Raw genomic sequence first — 16,869 nt, forward strand, 5'->3', positions numbered from 1 at the left:
TTGAAGCGACAGTCATAAAATTCCTGATAATTTCGAAGATCAAATATTCAAAAAAAATTTAGGGCCTTTCTAAACTGGTTTCTTGAAGCGTGAACAGCCCAATATCAAACCACATTTTTTGATTATAATTCATTTTTTAATAAATATCACAATTTTGTGAACAAAAATCACATAATATATTCTTTCGTCTCGACTGATAAACCGTTGTAAAACTGAAACATTTTTTCAGTGAAAATGACTCGCATTTTTTTTTGAAGAAAAAATAGAATCTTAATAGATTTTCTTATAATCTTCAAGTAGATTAGCAAAACCCTGTGCAGTTAACTTTAATAGATTTTCTTATAATCTTCAATTAAATTTGCAAATTCCTGTGCAGTTCCAGTGCACTAGTGCTGTCTCTTTTCTGTTCAAGAAGTTTGGCTGGCAAGCACGCAGATGCAATCAATTGCCGCACTGCGTTCAGAAGCAAAATGGTAACAAAATAGAAGCAAATTGGAGACAAAAAATACGTGAACAAAATTTTAGGCTCTTTTCAGATTCCCATCAAAGCTTAACAGCGGAATATATTTTTTGCTACTGACTTAGTTACCACCTGTATATCAATGCGAAGTCAATACTGAAAAGAGCCCAGATTGCGAAGTGAGAAATTATGAAGTGGCAGTCGAGATCGAGATCAATTTAGAAATTAGACAATCTTCAAGGTAATGAAAACTTCCCAAACTAGTTTTGTTTTGGTTTTTATTTTCTGAATCTTAGAATGGGAGCTTTAGAGGTAAAAAGGTACTTGTATCCTTAGTATTTCGGTATTTCATTTAAGCTATAATTTTTTGAATTTACTTATTTCTAAATTGATCTACAACCCAAACAATCAAAGCCTTTATTACCTGGCTGCTAGTAAGACGCTATTTGCGTAAACAGAGAAAACAATAAATGAAAGTGATAAACACATTAGTGACATTGAAACAAAAACAATAAATAACATTGAGCTAAGGTAAATTACGAAAGGCCCAGCGAGGCTGTCGCGGGGCGGCTGAGACGTCGCTTGTTAGCGGTGTCGCCTAGCAGGGCATTTTTCCGGAAAGTACGGTTGTCGATGCTGTATTGTCGGGGCCTACAGTTTTGAAGTCAAATTAACTTATGCTCTCAATTACTTCAAGTCCCAATTTGTTACGCTCGAAAAATTATGAAGATCTCTTTAACCCCCCCCCCCCTATTAACGTCTTATTAACCCCCTTTTCTGCTCTTATGAAAATATCTTCAACGCCCCCCCCCCCGCCACCCCACCCCCCTATTGCTAAGGAGGGGATTTATTGTTACTATCTTTGGTAAAAATGTTGTAAAATGAGCATATTATAAACTGTTGAATTAGTTTTTCTAGAGTCAGATATTGTTCACTTAGGAGAATAGGGGATGAAAAAATTATAGAGAAGTTAACAATGCTCTGATAAAATGATGAAACCCCTTTCAGCATCATAGTCATCTTCTTCATCGGGAAGGAACAGCAATTCCCAAAATAAAAAAAAACATTTGATTGTGCAAAAACTGAAACTAAAAATTGAAAACCTTTAAAAATAAAATGAAATTGTAGAACAATTTTGAACAAAACTTGGACTTAGAAGCAATATGCTCTAAAGTATCATTGCTACCAACCCTGAGCAAGGGAGCAAAATTTAATGATGTCTAAACGCTTAATCATTATTTTTGTATTGCATAGGGGGTTTATTACCAAATAGTTAGTTCAATTTGAGTGCTAAGTAGAATGTCAATTAGATCCAAAGGATAAGTATAGAAGAATTGGGTTGGTGCTTACTTTTCGAACCAGAACTTGTGGTCTATGAGTTGTCGGAGCAGTTCGATCGGAGGCATCGCCCCAAATTTCTCTCTCGTCGGCATGTTCAAGTCATCCACAAACAGCAGCATCCGTTTACGTTCAGGGGGAGCATACATCCCCCTCGCTTTCCTGAATGAAAGGGAATCATTGTAAGCAGAAATGGGATGATGCGAAAAACTTCGAAAACACGACTGGAAAATAGGCTCGTATGCGAAAAGCAACCAATGACTATGAGCCGCAGCAATAAAATCGGGGAAGAACTCCCGAGTTTTCTTCGAATGATGTTACATATCTACTTAATATCAATCTATTTACATATCAATTATATATCAAGAAGATGCATTTTTGTTCCGATTACGTCGCAAAGAGACAGGAAAGAAAGAACCATCATATTGTTTTTTAGTCAAATTTGACTACTTCAAACAAATAGTACGGTAGAAAGTGGGGTATCAAACTTTAAAAAATTTTGGCTATGAATTGGATTACAAAAACATTTAAAGAAACTTGCGTCAGTTTCGATAATTAGTTGGTTGGATTTTCGACTTTTCAGACAGAATGACACCTAATTTAAATAAAAGACGGAACTATCAAATGATGGAAATCTGGCACTTTCAGACCCGGATTTTATTGGTAAGTCAATGGAACTAAATCTTGATAATTTCATGGAGGGTAGCTTTGATCATTTGCTCTCGGTTTATGTATCAAAATCGCTGAAAATCCAAGTGAATGTTGTCCAAAAAAATGCATTGTAGATAATCAAAACAATAATTTATGTATGAAATGAAATTTTTCAAATCAGCCAGCTACCCAAAACCGATCTACCTCAGAACCAAAACGAGGCAGAAATATGACCGCCGACCCGCAGGCAGGAGCAGTTCCTGGACATGAGAGCTGACCCAGCTGACCGTTCAGCTCTCATCTATTCTCGCTCTGTTTGGGGACGAAGATGTTCTCGCTAGAAATTAAAGCGACTAAAACCAAAGACGAAACTTATGAATTTGCTGGTGAACAAAGAACAGTGTGAAAAAAGTTAAAAGACTGAATGATCGAAACAAAATTCTGGCACTGTTTTAAAATTAATTTAATAATGTTTTCTTTTTGCGTATTTAATTATACTGCAACCTGCTTTTAAATGCCAAAATATAAGGCAGTTCATTGTTTTTTGTTGGCATTTCCGAGGCTGTATAATATAACATTCAGATAAAACAGCACACGAAAAGGCTAGCTTCAAGAACAGTTTATTGTGTGCGTTTATAGAGCTATGAAACGAATTGAATAGTTTATTCACGGAGTATGCGTCATAATATACAAAAAGAACAAAAAGGGAACGTTTAAACGGAAAATTTTTGAATTGAATGAGGTATAAAAAAACGTAGCGCTAAATCGAAAATTACCAATACTGAAATTAATAATAACCAAAAATGCTCATTTTTTTTCAAAATGTTTGACAAATTAAGCCCATCATGGTCCAGTATGTTTCCAGATTGATGATTCCTAGCTAAAAGAGAGATCAATTGGTCAATTTTGTACTTCCCACTTCAGGTATTGAGCCGAATTTGGCTCACCCTGTTCCAATCGACAAAAAATATATCGAGATGTCTTTTCTTGAGGTGTCAGGTTAAGAATCACGTTCCACAAGGATGGCTTTACCCTGCCAATTTGCCGAATTTAAATTAAATGCCAACGTTTGCTTGTATTTCTAGTTCGGAGATCGTTCGGGCGGTCAAAAATGTGGGGGGCAAAAGAACAACGTTTAAAACTTTTTGGTCACTTTTTGCATGGCAGCAGATATTTGATATTGCATGGAAAAATCAAGTAACTGAATTTTTCTGAATTTTGCTTGAGTAAAATGGAAGCAGCAACCAAAACGCAAGGCAGTAGAAAATTGGGTTATTACAGCCGCTAAAAATTCAGTTTTATAATCCGAAAGAAAATTTTGCGGATGAAATTCCACGGTGCTTTTTTCGTGGCATTTCTGTTTCAAAACACGCAAGATGTAAGTGTAGAGATTTTCTTTTTTTCCGATCAATAAAACACAACAAACTGGAATTTTAGTGCTGAAAAACCGCAACATTTTGAATAAAGCTGTTCAACAGGTCTTGGAGCTGTACCATTGCACAATAAGGCAGAACTTGTTGTCCATCACTTGTTGTTGCCCAACGTCCAGTAATGTCAAGTTCTCTTATGTTTTTTGGAACTGGGGAGGCTGTTTTTACTAAAGATACGCCAACTGTTCCATATTCAGGCCGTAGAAAATTTGTTAACAAATTTTCAGAGATTAATTTGTCGTGAAGTTTTTTGAGAGATTGTGTTGGGTCTCTTGCAATAGCATCGTACAGTTGACGGATGAAGTTTTTTTTTGCAATTTTTTCCCACTCTGTTTCATGGTTTTAATTGTTTTCGTCATGAAGAATATGGGAAACCTTTACATTGGTAGAGAGACGAGTAGAGCAATTTTTGTTCTGAGCAAACAAAGTGTATTTTTTGGGAATTTTTGCTATTTCGTTTGAATCAAAAGCCATTAAAAACTAAGTTTGTTCCTTTTCCACGCCTATTTAGTTCAAAACTTCTAATCTCTAATTATGTTAAAATTTCAAGTTTTTGCTGATATTACTATCTCAAATCTGATTGTCAGAAATTTGGTCAAAACTAAAAGCCAAATTTCTCATTCAATTTTATGTTTTTTTAATCTATATGCTAAAGTTACAGTCACCGTAATTTCCAATAATTACGGTTAATTTAGGCTTGAAATGAAATGTAGTCAATCAGCCAGCCAACCCAAACCGATCTACCTCAGAACCGAAACGAAGCCGGCAGAAATAAACGGTGACTAACTTTTCTAGTCTGGACATGACCATCTCCTGAGTCACATTCGCAGTCGTCTGAGCCGAGAAGTTGATCGTGTTCAGAATGTACTTCGTCTCTGGTAGTGTCAGAAGGAAGTGGTTTATGATAGCCGACTTCCCTGTTCCCGTGGGCCCTATGAAGCCCATGGGAATTCCGGATTCGAGCATCTTCTGCAGAAAGTACCTCTGTCGAACTGTATCTACAGTCTCGATTATGATTTCGGCAATCTGAAAATCAGACATTTTTAAAAAAAAAAAAGTAACATTTTTTTCCCGTAAATTTAACGGACGATGATTAGATTAATCCTTAGATATATTGATAAAATGACTGAATTGGCCTAAAAATCTATTCTGGAAATACAATTAAACTGATGACGATGTTTTGAGTTATGCTTACCACGCCTCGTTTTGCCTCTACTTTGGCGCGAAATGCTGCTGCCTTCAAAACACACAAACACACTTACTCTCTGCACAACAACAAAAAAACAAGAAGCATGCACAAAATCAACAGAAATATTTGATTTTATAACTTAAAAACTTTCAAAATGGCAGCACTCATTCGGAGCTTGCATTGTAACTTAATTATAAACAAACAAAAACCCAAAACAAAAATTCGATTTATTCTATTACTCACATACGGTGTGTAATCACCGAGTATATCAACTCGAGGAATCTAAAGACAACATCTTTACTTGTCAGTTTATCATTTACCATAATTTTTTGGAGTAGTTTTTAAGCAATATTAATCAAAACGCCTTTCGAGCTAATTCGCAAAAAACGTTAAGTCTCGCTTTAAATTTAGTAGGTAAAAAGTCCACCTTGGTTTTTTCGTCCAGCTCGGTAGTTTCCATCATGACCTCCCACTTGTGCCATGATCCATAGCTCTTCTTCACGAACACGTAGTCATACACTGAGCCCCGCTTGGGAATCAAAAGATGCCGCGGAAACTTCAGATCTTTAGGCCTAAAACAAGTTCGGCCCAAGTCACGAAATGATCACGCGAAAATAACTCAACATCGCGTGAACAAACCTACGGTTGCTTTTTTTGTGATAATTTAATTGATTGACGTGATAAATAAAATGAGCTCATTTTTACTTGAGAAACTGTTTTGATGGTTTTTTTTTGTTATAACTTTAAAAAATATCATATTAAAAAGTCCTGTTAGCGAAAAACTTTCGCACCTAATAATTGAGTGAAAACAACATGATTTTAAAAATCTTTGCTGTTGATGATAGAAGGAAACAACAACGACCAACGACATGCAAAGGTGGTGAATTTTGATTAAAATCAAAAATTACAATACTTACTCCCACCATCCTTGCAGAATTGTTCTTATGAAATGAAAGAACGGAAGATAAAAACACAAATGCATGGTCACAAACAAAAACAGAAACCAAAATGAGAAATAAGAAAACTCAAAAAAAGCAGCACCACCACTCATTTGTACACTCACGGCGTAATACAAATTCTTTCGCTGGAAATATTGAAACATTTTTTAAACATTATGTTTCACTGCTACTTTTCACTAATTTTTTAAATAAATTTTATCAACTATTTGATGTTTTTTAAATCTTGTAATTCTGTTTCGTACTTGGGCTTGTTAATCATTATTTTTCACTGCTAGTTTTCTTATATTCTCAAAATCGTCTCGAATTCAAGTACATTTTTGAAAATCATTCATATTTGTTTCGTACTTGGGATTGTTCTTGGCCCGTTCATCTGAGTCACAAATACTTTTGAAGAATTCTCCAAACCTGAAAACAAAACAAGTAAATGACCATTTGATGAAAAATTATGGAAGACAGCCTTGGTCCACAGCAGGGGCGGATTTAGCGGGGGGGGAACGCTTTTTCCCCTCAGGGATTCGACCTCCTGCCGACCCAAAGGGTCCACCCTTTGTACTATTTTGAGATATCCATTTTGGTGACTGACCCTAAAAATTTTCTAAAGGCGCCTTTGGCGCCAATATATAGTAACTTGGAGGGGGAGAGCGCCCCAAATAAAACGCGATTTTTTTGGCAAAATTTTCCAAAAAGTGTCTAAAAACGCTTTTTTTTACCTGTCTTTTCAAAGTTTTGCCTGTAGCGCAGAAAATTTGGCCAAAACAGCGTGTTTTTAGTGCTTAGAGAGAGCTCAGAAAATCAATTTGGTCAATCTTAAAAAAGGTTGACCAAATTTTTGAATTTTTTTAAAAATCCGCGGAACCCCCCTCCCTCGAGAAAATCCTAGAACCGACCCTCCCTGGTTGTTCTGAGAGGGGGAGTAAAAAATTTTTTCGTTTTTTTTTGTTTTTGAAAAATTAGATGTGCCGATGACACAAAAAATTCGCCCAACTTGAAAGAAGTGGGTTTCTAGTTTTCTAACTTTTCCTTGCTCGGGCCCTGAAGACATCCTCCTATGCCCCAGATAATGCTGAACAAAAACTGACACACACAAAGAGCCAGCCTCTCTTCCTGAAAATAGAACACCGTTCACTTTAAACGCCGCTGGCCACCATGATACGAAATAGAAGCAAACAACAAAATGAATGAAGGTCAAACCAAGTTTTCTAAAAGTTAGTGCATAATGCATAGAGAAAGCAAATCAAACGCCAGCAGAAATAAAACCCGAAAATAAGTGCATAGCAATAAAAAAAACAGATTAGAAAGCACTTCAATAAACTTACTTCTTCCAATAGCTGAAAATTTTTAGAGCAAAGGTGTTATTAATAATGATTAAATAGACTTTTTTGTTAGAAAAACAGGATATAAGGAAATAGTGCATAAAGATTGCAATACCACGGTAGGTCTTTACGAAGTACGCAGTTATCAGCAAATCCGTTACCATACTTCTTAGTATTTCACCTCTGCGTTAAATTCATTGCTAAGATAGAAAACAGCAACGCGTGAATTTTTGGTTACGGGTTACATAGCAGTATCTAGACAACCGCGTATTCAGACTCGTCGGTAATTAGACAAATACTGTTTCAACCAATCAGAATCGAGACAAAGAGGAAATTAATAAATAATAATTTTTTATTTTGGATTATTAATGTCTTTTCTCGATTCTGATTGGTTCATACAGTAATTGTCTAAATACTGACGAGTCTGAATACGCGGTTGTCTAAATACAGGCTGCACTCCATGGTTACGGTACTTTATAATTTTATAATTTACTTTTTACGTACTTTATAATTTTAGTGTTCAGATATGTTTTTTCTCCGAGATCAAAGAATATTTTGCATACCTGCATTTTCAGTTCCTTGTAGGCTTGTTTTTTGGACGCTTCTTCGTCCTTCATACTATCTTCCGACTCCAGAACTTCGTCCTGATCCTCCGCCTGTATATAAGTGTCCCTAAAGTAAAGTAAATTATTCAAAAAGCCATAATTTTGTTTTGCTTATTTTGCAGGGGAAAAAGTCGAAAATTAGTATGAGTGCATTTTTTTTCGCGACGATCGAAGTTCCCAGAATTTCAGTTTGTCCACTGAAACGTGGTCAATTTCTAAGAATGCGGTACAACGGTAGACCTCTGATAGAATTGAAGCAAAAAAAAAGAAATTGATACCAATGGAAACTAACCGTTGAGTTTGTTCATTTTTTTGGGAAAAATCAGGTGCCAAAAATAGTATCGGAAAGTGATATGTCATATCAAAGCTCTTTCAGTGTCAAGAAAAACCTGTTTGAAATTATATAATTCCATGTTTAATTTCGAGCGAGCAAAACAAGCGAGTGAGCAGGCTTATAACAGGACGATAATCTTTTGTTCAAGCACAAATTTATTTTAGTCCACTAAAAATAGTTATCAAACTTTTTAGACCATTTTTTGCAACAAACAGAAATTTAAAATATTGAAAAAGTCATCGGAAAACATTTTTTCGACTGTCGCATAGTAATAATTCTAATTCAGTATAATATCGCATATCAGCATCTTCGATAGTTAGAATGATTAAAGCATATTAGACAACAGTTGAAAGATTTTTGTCCAATTTTGTGTTTTTTGCCAAGAAGCGTCTAAAAAAACTTCCAAAACTAATTCAGCTCTAGATTTTTTTTCATTTTTTCATCCAACTACGACAAAAAACGACACAATGAATAGAAAAATTATGTTTATTTGTTTATTGTGGTCGCAATTTACTGTGCTATTTGTAAAGCAACTGGTTATAATTTTTTAAAAACAGTCAAACTTTACTATAGCTGTGTTTTTAAACATGTGCACCAGTTTTTGAATATGAAAGAAAATAAAAGATTATCAAGCTCCGCACTAAACAAAACCACAACGAGGTTTTTGGCATACTTTATCTCAATCTTTGAAACTATCAATTTAGAGCATCGCACTTTATTTTTAATCTAGGCCTTTTTGTTAACGGCCGGGATCTGCACTACTTGAAAAAAAAAAGTGAAAATTTTTTTAGGCAATGTTCATTTTTTCTTGATTTTCAAACAAGCCACTAAAGAAAAGGAAAATGCCATAATTTCCAAGGCATCTTTTTCAATCACAACTAACCCAAAATTTAGATCCGAAGCTTACAACCCAAATTTTACGAGCCAAAATCTTTAAGCAAGAATGGACGGTTGTGTTGGAAGAAGAACAAAAAATCTCAATTTACCATCAAGAACCATTTTTACTAAAAAACAACATTAGAAAAAGCAACACTTTGTAGAACAAAACTTTTTTTTTTCAAAAAGAGACATTCGTATTTTTTTGCAACTCATTGATTTTCATCTCTTTCGATAATTAACAAAAAAAATAAATATTCAATCATTTGATATTAGTATTTGACGTTGCAAAGAGCGTATCTCTGTCATTTTCAGCTTTAACCGCACTAAATTAGTCGAACAATCTCAAATACAAAAATTAGTCTTCAATTTTGGCAAAAGTTAATGAATAATTTTTATTGCAGCTTGAGCCACCGACGGAAAATTCCAGTTCGATACCTCATTTGACAACATGCAAATTTCTTTCTTCAGTCCTATTTTGCCAGAAAACATACACCAAAAAATGAAGCTCCTTCAAATGTTCGGTGATCGAAATAGTAATTAACAATGATGGCAAGTTGCTGCGCAAGCAGCACAGGAAAACCCGACCTATAAAAATTTCGTTTTCTTCTTCAAACTGCGTCGTTTTTAGTTCGCGGAATGAAGAGAGGATCTAAAAAAAACATAAAAACTCGGTAGTAATAATAAACTAGGTACATTGTACAACATTTTTCCTCATAAAAAACTTTTCCAAATACTTTGCAGATTTTGCTTTGCTTTTTTGCAAAATTTATATTTCTAAGGAAGCGCTAAATAAAGTTTTCAAAACTAATTTTACTGGAGTAATTATTCTAGAGACAGTTTTCACGGGTTAACTTGTATAATAAGCTTACTATTGTAAGCCTATTACAAGCCTGCTCATAAGCATTACTCGCTAAAAACAAGACAAAACATTTTAAATATCAAACCGGTTTTTCACGACACTGAAAACTTGTTTGGAAGTGTTTAATGTCGATTGAATCACAAATGAAAGTGTTTTAATAAAATATATCAATCAAACGATTTCTATGATTAATTGCGGTAGCTGATTTTGCGCGGAAAACAAACAAAGAACAAACCAAAATACACCGAAGACAAAACTCCTCCCTATTTTTAATTGTAGGAACAAAATGCGCCGACTACTTTTGATAGATCGAATATTTTTGGATTAAATTATTCTTCGTATAATACATATGGCGACATATGGTAAAATCTTTCGACAAATTTTGAGTGGCTAGTTTTTATTTCAAGACCAAACCAATATATCTATCGGACGACGTTTATCATTTTCTGCAGATAAAAATCTCAACCCCGCATTGGAGAGGAACGTATGTGTTTAATTGTTCCACAGAAAATCAGGCAGTCCAAAAATATCGAATAGCTTTGTGTTTTATAGTTTTTATTAGTTTTTAATACCATTGAAACTTTTTGCTCATCTCACCCGGATAGTTTTTAACGCTTTCTTTCCTTCAAATTAAGTTAGATTGTTTTGAAATTGATTTCATATTGTCATTTTTTTTATTTGATGGCGAGGGGTCGTTCTATTTACTTTGCCAAATTTCAAAATAACAAAAAATGAAATCAGTATTTGAAAAAAATCACAAATCTAATTGGTTCAAATTAGGTGCGTGGCTCAAACAAGTCATTTAAAACCTATGTTCGATCGAAAAATGAAGCGGTCCTGAAATACATTAAGATAATGGAACGATAGGTAAACTTTTTATTTTGCTGGGAAATCCGAATATTAAATTCCATTTTTGAAACTAGAAGTCAATCTTTTAACTTTCGCTGTTCAATAGTGGAGTTTGCCTTCCATTTACCAAAAGAAATGAACTAAACTTGAAATGAAATCAAAAGTCAAACCGCAAAAAAAAGTAAATTTGAGCCTAAGCTTTTCCTAAAAAAACTTTTTTTTAAAATCATCGCGACCTATATAAAAGTCTGAACTCCGTTCATCGACTCTTAAAAAAGAACGATTATTTTTGGAAAAAACTGAATCAATATGTAAATATTTTATTCCGCTGTGAACTCTGAAAACTTGAATCAACTTGTGAAACTGAAATTTGACCCAGCTTTTTTGTGCCATTTGCACCTTCGTTATTGAAGAGCATAAGTCGCGTTCCTTTTAAGCAAATGATTTTGAATTGAACCAAGGAAAATCAAAAGTCGAAGCGCAAAAAAAACATCAAATTTGAGCGTGAACAAATTTTAAGCGTTTTTCCAGGGAAAACAAATAAACAAAAACCACACAACCTAAATTTTAAACCAATTTAAGATAATTTAAAAAAAAACTTTTCCATTGAAAAAATTGCCTGTCATAAAGTTTTCTTCTACAAAAATTGTATGATAAGCATTATTTCATAGACTCAGTATATGAAATTGAGTGACAGGCATTTTTCTTTTATGAAAGTCAAACCGGGCATCCAGTAAAACGAGCATAACTGTGCTATACCTTATCTGTTGCATGAAGCTGCTGTAGAGACGGATGAGGGATCCGACCAGCTGCTGGTTGGACTGCTTGATCACCATCTGACACTCTTTCTGCACGAACTTCAGACACGGGTGGATCAGCCAATCAGCGCACAGCTAAGTGAACAAAGCATATATTCAATTTTATCTGAGTAATTTAAAAAATCAACCGTTTATTTAAAAAACTTTTTTATGAAACAGACAGTTGGGAAAGAGTGCATGAACGTCAGTAGACCAAAGAAAAATTACTGATGAATTTTTGAAAACATTTTTGAAGAAAAACACATGGCGGTAAGATTCTTTGAATTGCGAGATTAATTTATGAAAGACGCTTTTTTCATAAACCTATCCCGACTTGAGGAAACAAGATCAAATTTTCATTCTTTTTTCAACTGCGAAATCTAAAAAAAAGAAATCCACTTTTAAACTACTAGTCAATCACATTTTTGGGCCATTTTCATTTTCGTAATTGCAGAGCGTAATTTGGTTTCCTTTTAGCAAATAATTTTGAATTGAACTTAAAAATGCATCAAGTCACAAATTGCAAAAAAATATATACTTGAGCCTGAACATATTATACTTGAGATTTTCCTGAAAAAAAAAATAAAAGGAGCACACTGCCTAAATAAGTGCCTTCATTTCGTTGATTGACACTTAAATTTAAATCAAATTCAAAAATAAATTCAAATCAGAATTAAGCACGGAGTTTGCACACTCACCCTGACCATATTTTTATGATCAAGAGACAACTGCTCGGGGAGGTTGTTGTCGAACCACATTCTAAGCAGAGGCTGCCACCCCAACTCACTCGGCTCCATATAGATCATGCCGCATCTGCTGGCAGTGGCAGGGGACGCCTGTTCCAGGTCCTGTGGCTCGAAGATCATGTTCTGCTGAGAACTCATCTGGATGATCTCACCGCTCATCAGACACAGCTGAAATAAAATTTACTTCACAAATTGAGAAGGTTGTTCAAGCGCGAACTATCCGCAATTAAAAGGACCATTTAGCAAAACATTAAGTTATTGGTTGAGGGGCAAAAACACCAAAAAATCATCTTCCTCGATGGAAAAAAGTTATACTCTGGTTGCTATGATACTTTATTCGTTGCTTGGGATTAAACTTTTTTTCGTTCTATTATTGCGTTTTCAAATCTGAGTGAAGTTAGAATGTTCATTTACTCAACAATTTTGGTGTCGTTTAAGACAGTGTTCATATCGTAACTACCACCGCCGCCCCCCAAAAAACCACCATAAACATTGAACATTCAAAATTAAGAGAAGTACTCCTTGCAATTACTTTTCCAACCTATGCAGGGGCGAATCTAGGATTTTCTCGAGGGGGCGGCAGATTTTCGAAAAAAAAAATTCAAAAATTTGGACGATCTTTTTTAAGCTCTCCTAAAGCACTAAAAAGACGCTGTTTTGGCCAAATTGTCTGCGCCGCAGGCAAATTTTTGGGAAAAAAAATAGGTAAACAAAGCCGTTTATGGGCACTTTTTGGAAAGTTTTGACAAAAAAATAGCGCTTAGAAAAATTTTAGGATTGGTTGGCTAAAAATGGATTTCTTAAAAAGTACCAGAGGGGGGACCCTTTGGGTCGGCAGGGGGTCGAACTCCTGAGGGGGGAAGAGCATCCTCCCCCCCCCTAAATCCGCTTCTGAACCTAAGTATCTGTATTTCAAAGTGAATGGTCATCTGTTCAACAACCTTTTTGTTGTCGTCCAAGACAGTGTTCATGTTTTCGATCCAGGACGCATCGACTGGACCATCGAACACAATCCACTTCCTCCTTTTGTCATCCTCGATGGCCTGAGAATGTTGTCTGAATATATTAGCCAGCACTCCGTCACTCCACTCGTGTGAGATGGAGTCAAAGGAGCCGTACAGTTGAGCCAGAGTGATCGATTTCGGGTTGATGATCTCAAAGTCAACCTAAAAAATTGAAGAAAAAAAAATAACATCTGGAAAAAAATAGATGAGCTTGTTGCTGTGCAAGCAGCGCTAGATTTTCCAAACACAATAATTCAGAAAATTTTCGAAAGCAAATTCTTTTTTTAGAGAAAAAAAATTGTAGGAGGTCAAGAGAAATTTAAATTTTGTCATTTTTCCCCACAGGAGTCAATTTTTTTTCAATTTTTGCATAAAATCCAAATCACGACCAATAGGCTTTTGTATAAAACTATCTTTGATATTATACGAGCTTGTTTTGGGGCCGTCCACATTGAGACAACAATGCAGCCCTTAGTTCCGTTTCGCACTGTCTTTTAGTTAGTTTGGAAACAAGTTTAGAATTAAAAGTCGCTTAATTAAGAAACAGTTGATAAACAAGACTTTTGTAACTTGAACAAAGTTCTTGCTAAATTTTTCGAGAAAATTGAGGGCGCAAACAAAGCGATGTACGTAGTGTCTAGGAAGGTTATAACAACAATTTTTTTGTCTCAGTTCAATCTGGAACAATTTACGAGCGGATTAAATAATCCCTCACGCGTTAAAATCCAAAGCTTGAATATCGTGAGTTAAGTATCCCAAGTTTAATAAATAGGCAATTTTGAAACCTGGAAATTTTTTCAGAAAATTAACATAGGTGAAACATCTTTTTAAGTGTGGGCTCAGAACATTACTGGTTTTCAGACGGTATAAAAAATTTTGTTTAAAATGGCTAGCTGACAGTTTGAAACTGGCCTGGAGATAAAAACCACCTGAGCATAAAAGTTCCGTGAATTTCTTCGAAATTTTGAATAAAACCGTAAGTCTACATTTTTTTAACCATTTTGAAAATCTTGCCCCACATCAGTGTAGAGTACAAAATGATATATTTCGCACCAATCACTTATTATTCAGATCAATTAGCGTGTCTCATATCAAGAATCAGATCAACTTAAGTGTGAGCTCAAGACATTACTGGCTTTCAGAGTTTATAAAAAAGTTCCGTTTAAAAAAGGCTAGTTAAAAATTCGAAATTTGCTTTGAGAAAAAACCACCCGAGCACAATTATTCCGTCATTTTCTTCGAATGTCTGAAACAATTTCACTCAAAATTTTTTATTGCTTTTAAAAATCTTGCCCCGCATCAGTGAAGAGTACAAAGTGATATACTTCGCACCGATCACTTATTATTCAGAATAATTAGCGTGCCTCATATCATTTTGGAGCAAATCATGAGCTGGATTAAATTGTCTCATTTACTACGCCCGCTGAAGGTTCATTCGTTTTAATTGATCCAGATTGGCTAATGAAGTCACAATTTCAAGCCCTTGAACTTCGTGAAACATTCACAGGTTCAATATCTCTTTAATTTAGAGCTTTAAATTTAGTACTTTTCAGATCTTTCTAACAATTTTCCGTTGGCAAGGCTTACATCGAAAGTCGAAATTGGCCTGAATAAAAAAACATACCAAGAATTTCTATATTCCTTCATTCGTTTCAAAAGTCTGAGCAATTTGATTAGAAAAGACAGAAGAAAACCACAAACCAAACGGTAAGTTTTATCTTTCAAGCTCTATCAAAACAATAAAAAGACCCATTTTTGCCTGAATTTGTGAGAAAACTCATAAGAAACCGTTATCTACAAAAAGCGCTTAATTGTTGTCAGAAAAAAAATCGAAGCTCGGAACGAGTGAAGTAAGGCAAGCGCTTCTCAACACGAGGGTCGTGCGTTCAAATCTCACTTTGTTCACGGTTGGTTATGTCCAAATGTTTTTATTAGCTTCCAGCCTAACTCCCACTACTCAACACGCGGTCTTTTTTCGTATGGAGAGAGATATCATCCATTTTGCCGCAATTTGTCCCACCTTGAGGAAACGGATGACAATAGACCCCTCCAACCATAACCAGAGCGAGAATCGAACCCACAATTTTTGAGTTAAAGGCTTCGTCTCTTATTCATCCAGCCACCGCTACTCACAGTGTCATCCGCCCCTTTAAGTTGGGACCGGCTACGGTAAAATGATTGACATTCCACCTCCTCCATTGTTGGTCCTGCCCTGCGTAGGACGGGGGTAATTTGAAAACAAAAAAAAACAAAATTGATTGATCAAAAGTGTTAAAATTAGTACCGAAGCTCTCCGGCTAGATTGAAGAAAAAATGCAAAGAAAAACTTTCAAAATCGAAAAAATATATATTTTTATTGAAACTTTCTATAATAATAATAATTAATAATATATTGTTTTCAGGCTATTCCAATGTTGGATAGTTATTCAACTTACAAACCACGCCAACAACTTTACTGGCTAGGAGAGCACCATTGGACCTAAAGGTCCGTTCACAGGTGTCTGAAACTTTGCTGAGATTTTTCCTTTTGAAAGAGCAGTTAAATTAGGTGATGAAAATAAACGAACCAGATAAAATTTGGAAAAATTTTTAAAAACGTTTGTTGAGTCCGATTTGATTTAACATGCTATCACTTTCGATGACCTATGAGCGTTTTTTGAGCTGACTAAATTTGCGGCAAAACACACCACTCATCCTAACCCCTGGCCTCTAAGTTAAATCAAGGCACATTGAAACTGACCGGCTGTTCCTCTCCGTCAGTGTATTCGCACAGCAGCTGGAATGCCCTGGCGAGCACCTTGAAGGAGCTGGTTTTGCCCCCCATAGTCTCCCCCACAATCATGAAGCCATGTCTCACTTTCATCATGTCAAACTCCTACACGATCAACGAAACAGTACTTGTAAATTCGAAAAACTCATCTTACATAATTTAACCCTCATTTGTCGTCAAAATGTCTTGTCGTCTTAATGTCTTGTCGTCTTATTTAAATAGCACCGCCTTGAATTTATACTTAGCCATCCAAGTTATCCAGAGTTTCAGTTTTTCTACATCCTGATTGGTCGAAAACCCTAATTATTTTTGCTGAGTTATTTTATGAAGAATCTCCTCCCCTTTCTTGAAAGGGGGATGTTGTTAAGTTGATAATCTCAGCGAAACACCGAACCGTTTCAAAGAATGTCTAAGAGCAGTATTCACGAGAAGAGCTCGCATCGTTGCAAAAATAGGTCAGGTATTTGCCAAAATGAATCATCTTCAATAACCTACCCGGTTGCGTAGCAGTATTTAGACAACCGCGTATTCCTACTCGTCAGTAAGCAGACAAATTCTATATTAACCAATCAGAACGAGACAAGGAAGAAGTTAATAATTAACAAAAGTTTATTTCGTAAGTTTGCTTTCTCATCTCGATTCTGATTGGTTAAAACAGTATCTGTCTGCATACTGACGAGTATGAA

The 16,869-nt window shown here is 35.3% G+C and overlaps 1 protein-coding gene across 1 annotated transcript in view; it reads right to left on the reverse strand.

The window, feature by feature from the left end:
* LOC134846236 (dynein axonemal heavy chain 3-like) overlaps window positions 1–16,869 on the reverse strand; it is a 174,034-nt gene that overhangs the window by 106,758 nt on the left and 50,407 nt on the right. The window contains exons 37-49 of the mRNA XM_063863505.1: window positions 16,154–16,288; window positions 13,351–13,575; window positions 12,362–12,577; window positions 11,626–11,759; window positions 7,904–8,012; window positions 7,344–7,355; window positions 7,043–7,131; window positions 6,373–6,432; window positions 5,986–6,009; window positions 5,496–5,640; window positions 5,075–5,116; window positions 4,667–4,905; window positions 1,811–1,960 (exon numbers count right to left, since the gene is read on the reverse strand). Coding sequence (XP_063719575.1) covers window positions 1,811–1,960; window positions 4,667–4,905; window positions 5,075–5,116; window positions 5,496–5,640; window positions 5,986–6,009; window positions 6,373–6,432; window positions 7,043–7,131; window positions 7,344–7,355; window positions 7,904–8,012; window positions 11,626–11,759; window positions 12,362–12,577; window positions 13,351–13,575; window positions 16,154–16,288 — 1,580 coding nt within the window. The remainder of the gene's footprint in view (window positions 1–1,810; window positions 1,961–4,666; window positions 4,906–5,074; window positions 5,117–5,495; window positions 5,641–5,985; window positions 6,010–6,372; window positions 6,433–7,042; window positions 7,132–7,343; window positions 7,356–7,903; window positions 8,013–11,625; window positions 11,760–12,361; window positions 12,578–13,350; window positions 13,576–16,153; window positions 16,289–16,869) is intronic.

The sequence above is a fragment of the Symsagittifera roscoffensis genome, chromosome 5 (genome assembly GCF_963678635.1).
Source record: "Symsagittifera roscoffensis chromosome 5, txSymRosc1.1, whole genome shotgun sequence".
NCBI lineage: Eukaryota > Metazoa > Xenacoelomorpha > Acoela > Convolutidae > Symsagittifera > Symsagittifera roscoffensis.